We start from the raw sequence: 17,569 nt of genomic DNA, 5'->3' as shown, positions 1-17,569 counted from the left end.
TCCCAGATCTTTTCCACGTAGCCCTTCAGAATGCACAGCCAGCTGGAGCTGTGCTTTAGAACAAATGGGCCAGATCCTCTGCGGGCCTAAATCGCCATAGCCCTGGTGAAGCCAATAAAGCTACATCACTTTGCCTGGCCCAGGGGAATTCGCTCTTTGGTTCCGGGAAACCTTGCCCCGGAGTTACCTCTCGAGTCCAACATGGCTCCAAAGTATTACAGTGAGGAAAATATTCCCACTCGAGAGGCTCCAGTTCTTTGCTTCATCTTATTCTCTGTTCCATTTTACATAACTTCCCTTGTGTTCATTTCTTTTTCTCCTGCACGTGGTGCTCCCCTTCTGCAAATTAGCTTTAATGATAACATCACTTCTCTAGAGCGGTACGGTTACATCTCCAAAGCACTTCTCAAACAGGAAGTCACAGCATGCATAGGAGGCACCAGAAACTATCCTTGAGCAGAGTTAGCTCACCCTGACTGTCAAAGGGCTGCTGTGCTCCATTGCTTCACTCTCTGAGTATGTCTACACTGCAATCAGAAGCCTCGGGTCAGCTGACTGGCGCTCCTGGGGCTTGGAGAGCAGGGCTATAGAATTGCAGATCCAGTTGGATCCCGGACTCAGGGACCCTCCCCCTTGTGGGGTCTCAGTGCCCAGGCTCCAGCCTGAGCCTGGACCTCTACACTGCCATTTTATAGCCCCGCAAGCCCGGGTCAGCTGCCCTGAGCCATCTGCGGCCGTGCTGCAGGTCTTTTCTCGCAGTGTAGACAGACCTTCTGAGGCTCAGATTGGCACCTCGCTCCCTAGCCTGGCTTTGGCTCTTCGTAGATTACTAGGCCGGCAGTTTTAGCAGCCTGGCTCTAGCACGTCTCTTCTGTCTGCAGCAGGAAGAGCTCCCTCCTGCTGGTCCCGCCATCTCTGATCCCTTTACTGCTGAGGATCTGGTGCTGAACATAAAGAAGCGGTGTGGATCAGCTCCCAAAGGAGCCCTTTCCAATCTTCCAGGCACAGAACAATGGTGGCCACAAAGTTATCCCTTAGGCTAGGGGGATAAAGAAGAGAAAAAGGGGGAGCTTCAGCTGTGACCTGGAGGATTCCCCCTGGGATCGGGGGAGGGGATTCTGTTCTGCCTTTTGTGTTTTGGTAGAAGGGGGGATGAGGTGGGGATAGACACCAGCCAACTCAGCAGCATAGACTCTGCGCCCGGTTAAATCCCCTTTGTGCTGGTCCCATCCTTGCACACCCTCCTTCTCAGCCCACCCTCACAGAGGGAGGGGTGCCAAGGATGGCGGGGGGGGCTGGCCAGCCTGCCCTGTGAGCTGGCAATACATGAGTGGGGTTGCGGCCCCTTTAGACTGCTCTGAATGATGCCAGGGGCTAGGTAGGTCTGGAGTCAGAACTAGGCATAGGGTGAGCAGGAAGGTGGCATACGTTATTAATCACGGGGTTACGGTAAAGCCTCCTGGCCAACCAGAAGTATTTTTTCCACACAACGCAGAGTCAACCTGTGGAACTCCCTGCCAGAGGATGTTGTGAAGGCCAAGACTATAACAGGGTTCAAAAAGAACTAGATAAGTTCATGGAGGATAGATCCATCAATGGCTATTAGCCAGGATGGGCAGGGACGGTGTCCCTAGCCTCTGTTTGCTAGAAGCTGGGAATGGGCGACAGGGGGTGGATCACTTGGTGATTACCTGTTCTGTTCATTCCCTCTGGGGCACCTGGCACTGGCCACTGTTGGCAGACAGGATACTGGGCTAGACGGACCTTTGGGATGTTCTTATACCCCATCCTATTCCAGTGCAACAGTCCCAGTTTCAGCTGCTCCTGGCAGCATCTGTCTCTCGTTGGCTGGCTGCTCCCTGCCCCTTCTCTTCCTGCCCCTCAGACGAGCCAAGACCAGCTCCCACACATCTGAGGATAAACGGGGGGGGGACGGGGTTTCAGAAGCAGCTAAGTGACTTAGGAGCACACATCCCCATGGATGTCAATGGGATACAGTATTATATAGTCCTGCTTAAAGTCCAGGGAACGCGTGCTCCTAAGTCACAATGGGCTAGACCCACAAAGAGACTTAGACACTTAACTCCCATTGATCTGGGCCTTCGACTTTTATGAAAAGCTCATCCTCAGCCCATTCATTCACACTTTACAAACGTAAAAAGTTTGATAACCAAAAAGAGGCTCTTTGATTTTTCTGCACAAGGTCTGTGCTCCAGTGCGTCAGCCCCCAGAGCCCTAACCCTGCCAAGGGTTAACAGCAAAGCTGAAAGGTGTTGAACGACACCAACCCCAACACTCAGGTGTGTGCACATCGGGGTGTGGGGGACTCGACATCATTTCTTCAGCAAACTCTCTGTCCGTTCTGGGGCTGTGGTAATAAAAAGAAAGGAACATTGCCACCTTGTGTTCTGTAGTAGTGCCTAGCACTGCTTTTTAGGCAACAGTGCTGAAGTCCTTGTGAGCTGCCGTATTCACCACAGTCCATGCCCCACCTGCTCCTTGGTGAGAAAATGGGGAGATCATGGCCAGGATTTTCAGGGAGGGCTAGTGATTTGAGGGGCCTCGATTTTTAGATGCCCAACTTGAATTGTGTTCGAGGGGCCGGACTTTCAGAAACGGCTGAGCAGCATCTCTCTGAAAATTAGGCCTCGTTAAGGTGTCTCAAATGCACCACCCACAACCACTAGTCACATCTGAAAATCTCGGCCCATGATCCAGACTGTACCCTGAGGTGAGAAATGAACGGAAGAGGAGCCGTGTGTGCAGCTGAGGATGGTGTGCAGCCGCAGCCCTGTACATCCGCGATAGGGGCTGGAATAAAGCAATGGGAACTTGGGCCCAGATCCTCAAAGGTATTTAGGTGCCTAACTCCCATTGATTTTAATCGGAATTAGGGGCCTAAAAACCTTTGAGGATCTGGACCAGAGAGCCCAGTTCTGAAACATCTGTGCACTGAGCCCTTCCAGTAATGTGTATTGAGTTGGGTGAGGGCTGCAGGGTCAACCCACCAAGCAAAGGAAGAGACAAAAAGAAGCAAAGATAAGTGGGAGACTAATAGAATGATGAATCCCCCTTTATCCCTGCGTGTGCTAGGCACACAGAGCCTGGTAAATGAGCGCTGGGAGCTTGCTCACTCCATGTGCCCCCGGAGCAGGTGGGAGTGGGCAGGGAGAGATGAGGAACAGGCAGGGGCTTGGTTCTGCCCTGTCAGGGTTCCCTCCCCACTCTGAACTCTGGGGTACAGACGTGGGGACCCGCATGAAAGACCCCCTAAGCTTATTTCTACCAGCTTAGGTTAAAACTTCCCCAAGGCACAAATCCTTTTCTTGTCCTTGGATGGTATTGCTGCCACCACCAAGTGATTTAGACAAAAATCCAGGGGAAAGGGCCACTTGGAGTCCCTGTTTCCCCAAAATATTCCCCCAAGCCCCTTTACCCCCTTTCCTGGGGAGGCTTGAGAATAATATTCTAACCAACTGGTTACAAAGTGAGCACAGACCAAACCCCTGGGTTTTTAGGACACTGAAAAACAATCGGGTTCTTAAAAGAAGAATTTTATTTAAAAAAAAGTTAAAGAATCACACCTGCAAAATCAGGATGGAAGGTAACTTTATAGGGTGAATAAAAAGATTTAAAACACAGAGGATTCCCCTCTAGGCTCAGCTTCAAAGTTACAAAAAAACAGGAATAAAACTCCCTCTTAGCATAGGGAAAATTCACAAGCTAAAACAAAAGATAAGCTAACGCATTTCCTTGCCTTTACTTACAATTTCTGTAGTTTTAGATGTATCATTTCAGGTATATTTTCAGGAGATGGGTTACCTGCTTGGTCTCTCTCTCTCTGTCCAGAGAGGGAACAACACAAATAAAATCTCTCCCCCCCGCCCCGATTTGAAAGTATCTTCTTTCCTTATTGGTCCTTTTGGTCAGGTGCCAACCAGGTTATTTGGGAAATGAGGTTTTTACCCACGAAAGCTTATGCCCAAATAAATCTGTTAGTCTTTAAGGTGCCACCAGACTCCTTGTTGTTTTTGTAGATACAGACTAACACGGCTACCCCCTGAGACTTGACAATCAGGTTATTTGAGCTTCTTAACCCCTTACAGGTAAGTGATTCTGTACCTCTGGCCAGGAGGGATTTTATGTTACTGCAGACATAAAGGTTGTTACCCTTCCCATTATATTTGTGACATGCCCCAACCCCCAGTGCACAGCCGAGTACAGCTCAGCTGGCATGGCTGTTGTTGTACTATACTGCTGGTAATGACCAGTGGCAAACTACAAGTGCCCCCTCACCCCGAGCAAGGGGCAAATCGGGGGAGGGGGGAGACTGTGCCTCCGAGGTGTGTCTGGGATGCTGATGACAGCACCACCCAGGGCTTACCCAGGCTAGCCCTGGTTGTTTGGCTTTCTCCGTATTCATGCATGTGCTGTTCTGTGGGACCTTCGGTGGCAGGAAAACTGAAGGCTCTGCATGTGCAATGATTCCTGGTGTCACACATAAAGCCAGGGCATGGGGCTGATCAATAAACATTGTAATCTTCTGTGCTGTCTAATTATCAACAGCCATGTGATTATATGGAGTCAGGGGGCTGGAGCAGTGTGTACAGCGGGTGCTGAGAGCCATTGGACCAAACTGTAAACCCTGGACATGATGGAAACCACTTCAAGCCAGGGGGTGCAGCAGCCCCCCGGCCCCCAGTTCCCGCACCTATGTATGGATTGTAGGACTAAGTGGAGGATGGGAACATGGGCCCATTGAAAGTGATGGAAAGACGCGCTGACTTCCGTGGACTCTGGATCAGGCTAGATCAGCACTTTCTGGAACCTCACAGAAAATAACAGCATCTGTTCCTGACCGGTGCTGCCGTACGAATGACACATTTTCTCCGCTGTCCAGTCACCTCCGTTTTACAGTGGGGGGCGCTCTGTTAAAATCTTCACATTTGCTTAATCTTCCAATCTAAAAGTCCATCAAGCAGCTTGACAGGATAAGCCTAGATAAAATGCCAGTTAAAAATGAATATTACTAAGCCATCCAGTGATGGCAGAATGCAGATGTTGCTACAAACAAAACCCAACCGCCTTCATTTTACAAAGTCTGGTTTTGGTCCATTCCAAGAAGACCCCCTCTGTCTCTGTATAAATACTCAAAAAACATTCTCCACAGTCAGTCTCCGGGACCCAACCTGAAATAAGCTCATTTTGTTCACTTTTCTTTTTTTTTTTCTTTTTTGCGCATCCCCCCCCTTTGATGATTAGTTCAGCAGATTGTTTTAAATCCCAGGATAGAGCTGTACATCTGGCACAGAGAAAAGATGTAAATGTGGCAGGAAATGTTGCAACCTAGATCTATGAAAGAGATGTTGTGGAATTTGTGTCATTCTATACCTTGGGGGAGCGCCCTGTCCCCCCTATATTCCTCACTTATATATCATTGTGATATTGCATATAAAGCAGGCCGTGTGAGGTATCAGGGGAAAGGTTATGATCTGCTGAAAGTCACTGTTCTATCTAAATATGTATATCATTAATGCATATGAAGTTATGAGAATTGTGTTGTGTGGTTGTCACTAAAATATGTTGTGGGTTTGGGAAGCGCCCAGATAGTAGCTCTCTAGAGACAATGCCAAGGAAAGTAACCAAGGCCCGGGCAGGTGTCAAACAACCATCAACAGCCATTGTCCAGCAAAGGAGCTACAATGCAATGACTCACCTGCATGAGGCCACACCAGGGGAATTGCTCAGCCTTGCCTGGGGACTCAGCAATGCCCCCCAAACATGCCTGGACTTGTGTTCTCCAAGCACCTGGACTAAAGGTATAAAACAGAACACAGGGGCCCATGCCTGGCCTTTCTCCTTCCCCCACGTATGCTGCAAGCAACAAGGATGCTCAGAAAACTGAAGACTCCAACAGGGGAGACTGGCCCAGGTTTCAAGGGTGAAACCTGTGTACTATGAACTGCAATATCCAGTGGGGTGAGAAAAACTGCTTAATCTACATACAAAATGGGAAATGACTGCCTAGGAAGGAGTACTGTGGAAAGGGATCTGGGGGTCATAGTGGACCACTAGCTAAATATGAGTCAACATTGTAACACTGTTGCAAAAAAAGCAAACATCATTCTGGGATGTATTAGCAGGAGTATTGTAAGCAAGACAGGAGAAGTAATTCTTCTGCTCTACTCTGCGCTGATTAGGCCTCAACTGGAGTATTGTGTCCAGTTCTGGGTGCTACATTTCAGGAAAGATGTGGACAAATTGGAGAAAGTCCAGAGAAGAGCAACAAAAATTATTAAAGATCTAGAAATCATGGTCTACAAGGAAATATTGAAAAAATTGGTTTGGTTTTGTCTGGAAAAGAGAAGACTGAGAGGTGACATAACAGTTTTCAAGTACATAAAAGGTTGTTACAAGGAGGAGGGAGAAAAATTGTTCTTCACCGCGGAGGATAGGACAAGAAGCAATGGGCTGAAATTGCAGTGAGGGAGGTTTAGGTTGGACATTAGGAAAAACTTCCTAACTGTCAGGGTGGTTAAGCACTGGAATAAATTGCCCAGGGAGGTTGTGGAATCTCCATCATTGGAGATTTTTAAGAGCAGATTGGACAAACACCTGTCAGGGATGGTCTAGATAATACTTAGTCCTGCCATGAGTGCAGGGAACTGGACCTGATGACCTCTTGAGTTCCCATCCAGTCCTACAATTCTATAATTCTATAATCTAGATGTTGCCCAGTCTAATAGGATTGAGAGTTTAGACTGCGTGCTTATATTTTCTTTTCTTTTGGAAACCACTCTGACTTTTTGCCTATCACTTATAATCACTTGAAATCTACCTTTTGTAGTCAATAAATTTGTTTAAACTGTTTATCTTTACCTGTCAGTTTGCCTGAAGCGTTTGGTAAATCTGCCCAGGTTTACAAAGGCTGGTGTATATCCACTTTCCATCGATGAAGTGGTGAATCAGTTAATAAACGTGCATTGCTTGTCTTGAGCAGTGCAAGACGGTATATTCCTGAGGCACAGCGCTGGGAGCTGGGGGGATTTGGCTGGTGCCTTTCTCTGTGTGATTCGTGAATGGCTCAGGGAGCATTCATGCAATCTAGCTGGATGTGGAGCTCCCCATGCTGTTGTATTGAGTGATAACAGGGCGGGAAGGGTTTGATGCTTGTCACTAGCAAAGCACTGTGTGAGACAGCCCAGGCTGGAGAGTTAAGGGGGCACAGCGGTCCCACAGTCCCAGGCTGCACCCCGGGGATCCCGTCACAGAATTATTTACCACATTTTACGTTTCCATTCTGGACATCCCAGTGTGGAGGTGGCTGTCTCTGGAATAGTGGTGGAACCGTATACTCTTGTTGTACCAAGAATATGCCATTCACTTAAATCGGGGTGAAAAATCAAATTATTATGAGAAAGTAGCACCTCTAGGCCCTATTGTATTCAGTACTGTACAAACACTATCCCTGCCCCAAAGAAGTTAGTCTTATCGTTATAGCATCAGCATCATTGGTTACAGTAGCATCTAGAAGTCCCGGCTCATTTGGGGGCTTTACTGGGCTAAGTGCTGTACAAAGATATTCAGTAAGAGACAGTTCCTGGCCCTCAGAGTTTATAATCTAAATAGACTCTCCAGCCCTTTGCTGGTTCATCCCTGTCATCAATGAGTTAGGAGCTGATCCTACCCCCTGAAGTCACTTATCTAGGATTTGGATCAGGCCCTTGTTCCTAAGAGTCAGACAAGTACGCCTGGTTGCTGTGACAGGATGGGTATGAATTGTGCTCACAGTCAGGTGGCCAGATGTCCCGATATTAGGGGCTTTGTCTTATTTAAGCGACTATACCGGCCCTTCTGGGAAAAAAGGTGTCCCGATTTTTCACACTTGCTATCGGGTCACATCTAGTCTGCTAAAACATCCTGTTATATTTTTATCACCCTCCTCCTCCACCTGCTTGTGTGTTTTTTATCCACCCGTTGTGCCTTGTCTTGTAGTCCCGATCCTGCAGTGCGAACGCACACGTGTTTAATTTAACCCCTTGACTTCAGTGGGATACTCACATGCCTAAGTGTCTCCAAGCTTGGGGCCTTAACCTGAATGCTCCTTGGTGCAGGAAGTGCTATTTGCTACGTGTGGGTGCCGTGCCTCGCACAAGGAGACGCCAGCCTGGGTGAGGCCTCCACGTGCTGCCATAATAATATAATAAAGTCAGAAGCACAAGCAATCAGCCTTTATGCCAGGGAAGTGTGGGGGTTGGGAGGGTGAAATCTACCCTTCCCCCACACCAGGGTCATTGTGTGGGGCTGTCACCCAGCCCCCGCAGCCGTACTCCAGCAGAAACCACTGCTTCCCCAGGCCACTTGCACAGTGTGTTGGGAGACGTTAGATCCACAGGGATGTGGATCCCACGGCCCCGCTGCCCTGCCTCCATCACTGCTTTCTGTCTATCAGGGGCCAGCCAGGGACCCTCTCTGTGGCATGGAGGCAGTGTACAGGGAACTCTTCCTGCTGCTGTACCGACTCACCCCAATGTGAGCCTAAAGAGGCATATGGAGGCCTTTCTGCTTGGTCCCCACTCCAAAGGGAATCTTACCCTGAGAGACCACATCCCTGAGACATGCTTTGTACTGCTGGCTAAGGCAGAAGCCCCTTGGTGGTGTATTGGCAGCACCTCACTGCCTTACAGTACGAAATACCTGAGGTCAATAGGAAGAGAGCCCCTCTATTACCAGACGCCCCCCACAAGGGCAGTTTCTCAGCGGGTGCACAGCTCAGACTCAGACAGGCTGTTATCCTACAGGATTGTCAGTGAGCCAGATACAGCCCGCATGGCACCTGCAGTCCATTTCAAGTCATCGAGGACAATCTCTGAGCATGCGCAGTGAAGACACACTTGCCCATGCCATCAGGAATAGCCCCACTGTTGCCATATGTGTCAGTCACCAAGATCCACCATCTGCATCCGTTCCAAACGCGGGGACATAAATATAGGAAAATCCCAGTTCCAGCACTCCACAGCCCAGCGCAACCGTTTGCAAATGCTGCCGAATCAGGATTAGGCACCGAATGTGCCAAGTCTCAGCTATCATAGTCCCTAATCGTGGATGGAATGACCCCTCCCCCGTCATTGCGGGGCACTTTTTCAGCTGCACAGTTTTCTTGTACCAAGTCCGTATCTGAGACACTTACTCTCAGCGCCACTACTCCCCTGACCCTATTGCCTTTTCTCCCTCCTCCCAGGCAGGCATGGCCATCCTGACAGTGTTCAGAAACACAGTCGTCTAGAAACCCCGGAGAGCTGTTGCTGCCAGTTTCCTAGTGCTCCTATGGTCAGCGACAGGTAAACCATAATTCCAGGGCCATTTACAGGCTGATCTGTATTAGGAATGTTTCCAGACTGGAATTACCCAGATTTTAATAAAGCCTTTTGATCATTTTCTGTTACATTTTGGCCAGCAGATAAAACTGGAAATGTTTCAATACTGCTGTTACAACATACGTGTGGGCCAATTCTGCCTTATGCACAAGCAGGAGCGTGCTAGGTGGCATATGTACAAAGGGTATAAATTACAGACAAAAGTCAATTTTGGTGACATGGTTTTAATATCTGGCTTCCTCCCATATTTCAGAAGAACACATTTCACCATCAGTTTAGGGTCTTTGGCCCTGTAATTAAAGGGGAGTTTTGAGTAATGACGCCATTCTGACCCCTTAGTACTTTATGACTGCCATCCTGAATACTCTGATGGTTAGAACTATGAAGCGGGTTTGGGTCTGATCTTTCACCCTAAAGAAGTATGAGATGATAGCATTCATGTGCCAAGGAGACAGGGCAGTGCATCCATTGATATCGCACTATTATTTGGGGGGAGGGGAGAATTTGAAATACATTTGGCTTTGTACATTACCATTTGTTTCTCATGTTCTATCTACAGAGGCACTCAGACAAAGGACCCAAGGCCGCCCCACTGAAAACACCAGGAATGGGCGCAGGCCTAAATGAGGCCATTACATCAATACCACAGCAAGTTATTGGCCCTCTACTTGCCATTGATCTGCTCACAAAATCCCCTGCAAGTTCAGTGGAGTTTCCTGTACAAAATAATTAATGGCAGGATAACTTAATCAATACCTATCCCTTATAAAGTGGGCCCTTATCTCCCTGTGACTCTCAATGGGAGTTGGGTGCCTTTCTCCTTAAGGCACTTCTGAAAGCCCCCTCTTCAAAACGACTTACAACATTAATTATCCAGGATGGCCCCTGCCGAGTCTGTTTAGGCCCCAACCTCTCAAAGACCTATGCATGTGTTTAACTTTATGCCCTAGAGTAGTCCCATGGATTTCAGTAAAACTGCTCACAAACCACTATTCTAGGCAGGATCAGAGCCATAACACTTTCTGAAGACATATCCAAGCAGAGCTACTATGAAAAATACAGATGGAAAAGCAAAGATACCCAAAACTTTTATTTAACAATGCATAATAAATAAATGACAAAACAGGAAGAGCAACATTCAGAAAATTCAGATAACTAAAGTGCTTTTAGACAAAAATATAAAAAGACCAAGAAACAGATCTGACATTAACACTGTTTTACGGACATTTAAGAATTACAAAATAGTCTCCTATGTCAATTCACAAAATAGCATAAAATTTCTTAGGGGAGCTATGGCTTGATTTTCATAAAGGTGTGAGTTCTTTTATGCATAGTATATCAAATAACATTCAAAAGCGTACAAAATTATTGCATAAAATATCCCCCCACCCCCACCCCCACGCACAGATACAAGTTCTAAGTAAGATACACAGTGTCATTCATTTATAAGGCTGTATTGACTGATACACAGCTCCTCAGCTGGTGTAAACTGGCCTGGCTCTCTTGAAGTCAATGGCACGATGTCAACTTACAAGAGCTGAATAACCCGTCCACAGTTTAAGACCTTCTGCTTCTTCTTGAGGCCGAACAGTTGCATATTTTGAACACTGAGAATTGCCACGTTGGTGCTTACCCAGTACATCACAGTAAACGTTGGAATGTAACTTTGGAAATAAGGTTTCTGTTAAGTCCGGCACCATCTTTGCACCCAACAGGTTCCAGAAGGAATAACTCCACTCCTGTTTAGCTGGCAGAAGTGTCTTTCCGTTGCTTGTGTGACAGAATGAAAGGGAGGTTTTCCTGATTTATCACTAGAGCTGCCCCAAAACCAGGGACATTTTCACTCCAACATTTTAAAACCTTCCCTTCAGCCCTGTTTATTACAAACAAACAGCTTTAAAGTTGGGGGGGAGGCAATCTTGGCTGGATCCAGTTTTAAAATGTCTCAAATTCATGTAAAATTGTGTATTAATTGTTTGAAAAAATAATTAATAAATAGTCCTATCTCTCCAAAGTGTTAAGGGGGCTCATTTTCCTAACATCCCACCCTCCCCTGCTCCCTGAGTTTAGTGGCCATTGTCCTTCCCATCTGTCTGGAGGTCTCCTTTGAGACATTGCCTCAAAGCACTCCTGTTCTCTTGCTTTGCTGTGCTAGAGAGGTCAATCGCTGTATCTTCTGAATTGTCCATAGAGCTGAGTTTGTCACCAGAGCTTCTCTGGTGTTCTGCTGGCTTCATTTTTAATTCCTCCTCAGGACCTTCCAATCTCCAGCTGCCTGTCATCTTCTCCTCGCTCTCTGGCTTTCTTGTAACATCCATGGATTTTTTATGCATCCCTTCAAGAATGAAGAAGAGTAAGTAAATATAATGCATTGCTTAAATCCACCTGGGACAACTGAGAGCATTGTGCCTACTAATTAATTCAAACACACCCAGCTCAGCTGTTACCTTGTCCTCGTCTCCCCTCATTTGTCCATGTCTTCCCTTAGGGACAGATCCAAAGCCCAGTGAAGTCAGCAGAAAGATTCCATCTGACAGCAAAGAGTTTGGGTACCTCAGTTGCCTATTGTCTAAATCCTAGATTGTGAGTTCTCTGGGGTCTAGAATCTATATTATTTGCATGTACGTATGTAGCAAGATAGAGCTCTATTCCCTACCTGCGGCTCTACGACACTATAATAAATTAAGCACCTATTCAAACATGCACTTAAGCATGTGCTTAACTTTAAGTTACACTTAAGTTAACTTTAAATTAAATATGTGCATAAGTATTTTCCTGACTGGGGGCTAAAATCATAACAAATAATAATAACACAATATATTATTACTGTATAGCAATAGAAGGGTCGCCCACCCTAATCCGTTCTTTAACACACCCTTTTCAAAACACTTTAACACAAACTCTGAAAATTACCACCTAAGGATTTGTTGTTTACTTTAAATCCCACCGCTCTCCCCAAAAGACTGGCATGTTTGTAAGGAAGGGAAAGGCTGAGATTTGTAACAGATTTAAATATAAAGCAAGCCAGGCTCTCCCTAGCTACCTGGCTGTTCCCTCAGCATTGCTTAGCAGGACGTACCCCATCCTGGACTATGTGCTGTCTTACCAAGCAGCCAAGGAGCACAGGAGCCCACCAGCCCACTTTTGGCTGAGTTGATGATTGACTCAGGTAGAGGGATGGAGTGCCTCACCATGGCCCCATAGAGACCGTACTCGGCCATGACACTGCTCCTGCCCCAGCACTTCTCACGCTTCCTCCACTTGGCTCTTCGGTTCTGAAACCAGACCTTGGGGGGAAAGGGGGGGAGATCCGGGGCCAGGGGTGAGTGCATGTGTCCAGGGGTGTGTGGGTTGGGGTTTATATGTGTTCATGTGTGATTATGTCCGGAAGGTGTTCAGGGGGGGTGTCCCCAGGTGTGCGTATGTGTGAATGTGTGTGTTGGAGGGGGTGTTGTGGGGTGGGGGGTGTTGAGAGAGAGAGAGAGAGAGAGAGAGAGAGAGAGAGAGAGAGCGCATTACATGAGGTTTATCATGACTGGACAGGATCTTTAGTTCTAGGCCTGTGCTGGGGATCCCTATTCAGATATTTTCCCAGTGGATGTCCAGAGGGAGTCAGTGAACACAAACCCCCTAGGAACAGCTGCCTGCATGGCCATCTCCTCTGTGCTGAGCGCACTGGAAACCTTTTACATTCCCCGGAAAAGGCTGCCCCCCCCCCCCCCGCCCAGTCATTGTGCACAAACAAGGGCTCTTGGGCAGTGAGCACCTGGTCCCCCATAACCTTGTGTTTGCAGCCCCAAAGGGCTTGTTATAACTAGTCCTGGCTCCTGTCCGTCTGTCCTGCTCTTAAGGAAGTCAGTAGCAAACGCTCAGGGCCCCACTCTAGCCATTTTGGTTGCTGAAGTAACTGGGCCACTTGAGGATAGGCAGGAAGATTTGGCCCAATCGCTATTGAATTAGGGTCCTACACAGTGGACTCCTGCACAGAGCCTAGACTGGTGTCTAGGGGAGGGAGACTGGAGCAGCCCCAGTGCCCCAGGCGGTGCCATTGGGCATCTCTGCGGGCAGCGGGCTCCTTCCTAATGTGCTGTGCCTGCGGCCAGCTGGGCGCAGGAGTGTATTCGCATTGTGCACGTTCGCTCTTGGGGTGTGTAGGTGACAGCGGAGACAGCCAAGACAGCCTGGCTCTGGGCATGACAGCCTACCTGGATCCTGTCCTCGGGCAGCTCTGTTTTCATAGCTAGCATTTCCCGGGCATACACGTCTGGGTAATGAGCTTCATTGAAGGCCTTTTCTAACTCCTCCAGCTGGTGAGCAGTAAACACCGTCCTGGGGAAGGAACAAACAGTTACTGGCCACCTGGGGAGCCCCATTAGGCCTGCAGGGGCCCCCAAGCACTCCCCCAGGCCGGGGTCTACAATGACTCTGGCCTGCAATCAGGTCTGAGTCTGTTCCTGTTTACACAGGATTTGCCCCTGAGCCGCACTAGAGTTTGATTCCTGGTCAGGGCAGCTTTGCTCCTGTCTCTCAGGACAGCCCCCTTCGGCTGCCTCTGCCCATTACTGACACTGCTTCATTCCCACCCCTGCGGCCACAGCGGTCCACTGTGTAGACATGGTCTGGCCCTGAACCAGCCCAGGCTGCGGCGCGGGAGGACAGGCAAGCCCAGGCAATGCCGCGGTCCCGGGGATCCCTGCTGGGAAGAGCGGGGCCAGGGCTCCCCCAAGGCCCGGCCCGATGCCCCAGCTGTGCGGTACCTGTGCCGGCGCTTCTTCCTCTTGATCTGGGCAATCGAGGTCTTCAGCTCGCCCCTGTCCCCGGACAGGCTGTCCTCGTCTGTGCGCAGGGGGAGGGAAAGGACGTTCAGCGAGCGCGGGGGGAGGCTGGCCCCGCGCCCCGAGCCTCAGCGGGAAGCAGCCGGGGTGACTCGGGCTACGAAGCTGGCTGGGACCGAGGAGCCTTCCCCCGGGAGCCAGGGCCAGGCTGAGCTCAGCCCCGGGGACAGGGGCGCGGCTCCCCCCGCGGGTTCAGCACCACGCGGGCGGACAGAGCCGAGAGACAGCGCGGGGCCGGGGTTACATCGGGTGCGTCGCGGCCGCTCCGGGGTCCGGCGCTGGGGCTGGAGGGGGGATCCCGGGGCCAGGCCCGGCTGGAGGGGGGGGCGGCCGGGGCAGGGCCGGGCACGGCGGGAGGGGGGATGCCGGGGCGGGGGCCGGGCGCGGCGGGTGGGGGGGGAGCCCGGGGCAGGGCCTGGCTGGAGGGGGGAGCCCGGGGCAGGGCCCGGCCCGGCCGGGGGGGGGGGAGCCCGGGGCAGGGCGCGCCCCGGGGGCTGCGGGGCACGGCAGGGCCCTTACCCGAGACGTTGTCCTGGCGCCCGCCGGCGGGGGGTCCGGGGGGCCGGTGCAGCTCCGGCCGGGGCTGCAGGAACGGGACGTGCGCCGGCAGCAGGCAGGGGGCTCCGGCCGGGGGCGGCGCCGCGAAGCCGCAGAGGAAGCCCAAGCCCAGGGGCAAGGAGCCGCCGCTCAGAGACACCCCCCCAAGTCCGGCCCCGGCGCCCTCGCATCCCGCGCCGGCCACGGGGGCTGCCGGCGACTGCAGCTCCGCCTCCAGCCCCAGCAGGTCGGTGATGGCGAAGCCCTTGGAGCGCAGGGCCGGGGCGCCCAGCCGGGCCGCCTTCTCGCTGGCCGCGCTGGGCACCAGCGCCTTCCCCTTGGCTCTGCCCTCGGCGGGCTCCTCCCGGCCCGTCATGCTGGCCGCTGTCTCCCCGGGATGGACCGGGGCAGAGCCGCCCCGGAGCCTTTTATCCCGCTGCCCGGCTCCAATCAGCTCCGGGCAGGGCCCCGCCGCCGCAGGGGGGCCGGGGAGGGGGCGGGCCTGGCTCCCAATCCCAGGGGATTAATTGCCACCGAGCCCCCCCCCCTGCCCCTGCGGACACGTTTCACTGCGCCCAGCCGCGGCCCCGGGGGCTCGCTCCGTGCAGCGCGCAGCGCAGCCTGGCCCGGACGTTCCGCGCAGCGCAGCCTGGCCCGGGCGCCCCGGGCGCGCAGGGCACTGGCCAGGTTCGGCTAGCGGAGCGCCCCGCCCCGGCCCGGGAGCTTGTGCCCCCCGGGGGCTGCCCAGGCTGCGCCCTAGCGCCTCGCCCCGCCAGGTGCCGTCACAAGCTACCTGGCGAGCGACTGGATCTGCAAAGCTCGCTCCGGCCCGCCTCGCTTTCCGGGCCCCGTCGGACAAGGGGGATCCAGAGCCAGGGAGTTTCACACCCCCTGCGGAAGCGCCCCAGCCTGGGGGATTCTGGGAGGCGGGGGGAGGGAGGAATCGGGTTAGCAAGGGAAGTTTTGTTCCGTCCTTTCCCGTGGAGAACTGAGCTCGGGCACGCGGGCCCTTCCAAGGTGCCGCTCGGTGAGGCGGAGATGGACTCGCGCCCTGCCCTTGGCGCTGGCAGGGGCTCTGGGGCGTTACGGGAGAAAAGGCGGCTCCTTCTGCAGCTTGGCGGCTGGGTACAAGACAGACGGCTCTTTCCTCGGCCTTGTAAAGGCCAGACACTGAGCCCAGTTCACCCCCCGACCCCAGGGCAACGTCATTGTTTAGCAGCATTGAACCTGGCCCTGCTAAACTCGTGTGGGGCTGTTCCTCGCCCTAAAAGAACTGGGGGAATTCCTGTGTCTCCCCGGAGCCACGCTCTGAACGGGGGATTCAGTCATTTGTTCGTCTGAGTCCAGATCTTGCACCTGGATTGCAATTCCTTGCTTCAGCTGTTTATGCAAACGATTTACAAACAGCTTACAGCAAGTGCTTTAAAGCAGATCTCTTTTTGATTTGGTCCTTTTCTGCTAAACATGCAGATTAAACAAGGGTCTTCTGATAAAGATAATTACAAGGGGACTACGTATTAACTTTACATTATTAAAGAAAGACCCAAATCTCCCTTTGCAAGCTGTTCCTGGGATTAGCAAAACAATAACTTTCATTTAGGATAATTGTACTTTGAATTGCTGGGGCTTTCTGGTTTTGCTTTGGGCGATTAGGAGGTTTTCCCCTGGGACCGAAAGGAATCCCGACATTTCTTAGAAACCGGGTGAGTCAGGTGTGAAGAGAGGACAGGAAGTGTTTCCCTCACGCGGGCTTCTGACCAACCAGTAGAGCCGTCTATCGTTTTATTAACAGCTTGTCCACACATACACCCCCATCCCCACCCCAATCAGGCAGAAATTAAATGCACTACAATTGTGTCTTGTGTTTAAACAGTCGGGTACCATGGTAATGGGCGACTTTATAAAACCCTGGCCAGACAAGGCAGGGAGGTGGCTCGGTAGAGGCTCAGGCCCGGTGGGTCGGAGATCCCATACACCATTATTCCCATTAAACGAAATCTCAGTGACCTGGCTTCCGAGAACACAGAATTTGCCCCAGACTTGTTTGTTTTGAGCTGCGTTTCGCACCGGAGTCAGCTCCGTGTGCTGGGGCATTTCTAACCCGGGTCCCTGTCCGGTGCGCGCCCGCCAGAGTACGGCAGCGCTGTCACTCTTCAATTCGAATCGATCGCTGCTCCAGCCCCAGAGCCGCACCTCTAGATCACATATAGGTCAGAACCCAGGGGACTTACACTCCTCGCCTTCACTTTCCCAGGTTTGCTGCAGTTTTGCTGAACGAAGAGACTTTCACTGCGAGGCAGGGAGCAGATCTGCCGGAGTAATTAGACGCGGTAATCCGGCCTCCGCCCACAGCAAATTTCCTGTCCCACCAGCTATTAGTGGCTAAAACCCTAATTTTTGACGTCGCCCCCGAATCAGTTTAATTTCAGCAGTTTAGGGGAGGCTGAGCGGCTGCCGGGGATGATGAAGCCTTAAATATGCATATGGCCAAGTCATTTGGAAAGTTGGGGGATAACGCGGAGATAATTGCTCCTAATCAGTTTATGAACCATAAAAGCTCCAGCCCGAGAGAAAGCCGCTAGATGGAGGAATAGAAATAGAGTTTAAATCTCCGGCTCTCTGGAGAGCGGCGATTACCCCCCTCCACACACACACAAACCCACACACAGGGGGGGGGGTCCTGCCCGCTGGCCACGCGGCACTGGGGGCGAGAAACAGCAATGGCGCAGGCAGTCACTGGCACTGTGCGTCTACAGCTCTGCCGCGCTATGCGCACCTAACACCCGCGCGCTTTGCACACCTAACACCCGTGCGCCTTGC

At 51.4% G+C, this 17,569-nt stretch overlaps 1 protein-coding gene across 1 annotated transcript; it reads right to left on the bottom strand.

Annotated features, from left to right (window-relative positions):
- Positions 1 to 11,443: 11,443 nt before the first annotated feature.
- On the bottom strand, positions 11,444 to 15,125 carry VSX1 (visual system homeobox 1). Its single transcript, XM_024213968.1, has 5 exons — positions 14,726 to 15,125; positions 14,135 to 14,213; positions 13,583 to 13,706; positions 12,484 to 12,664; positions 11,444 to 11,712 (listed from the first exon to the last, which is right to left on the bottom strand). The coding sequence occupies exons 1-5, from the start codon at positions 15,123 to 15,125 to the stop codon at positions 11,444 to 11,446; spliced, it is 1,053 nt and encodes a 350-aa protein (XP_024069736.1).
- Between the last annotated feature and the right edge of the window lie 2,444 nt (positions 15,126 to 17,569).

The sequence above is a fragment of the Terrapene carolina genome, unplaced genomic scaffold (assembly GCF_002925995.2).
Source record: "Terrapene carolina triunguis isolate 2854851 unplaced genomic scaffold, T_m_triunguis-2.0 Scaffold275, whole genome shotgun sequence".
Lineage (NCBI taxonomy): Eukaryota > Metazoa > Chordata > Testudines > Emydidae > Terrapene > Terrapene triunguis.
Note: the sequence above shows the minus strand (reverse complement) of the source record. Positions and strands in the feature narration are given on the sequence as shown.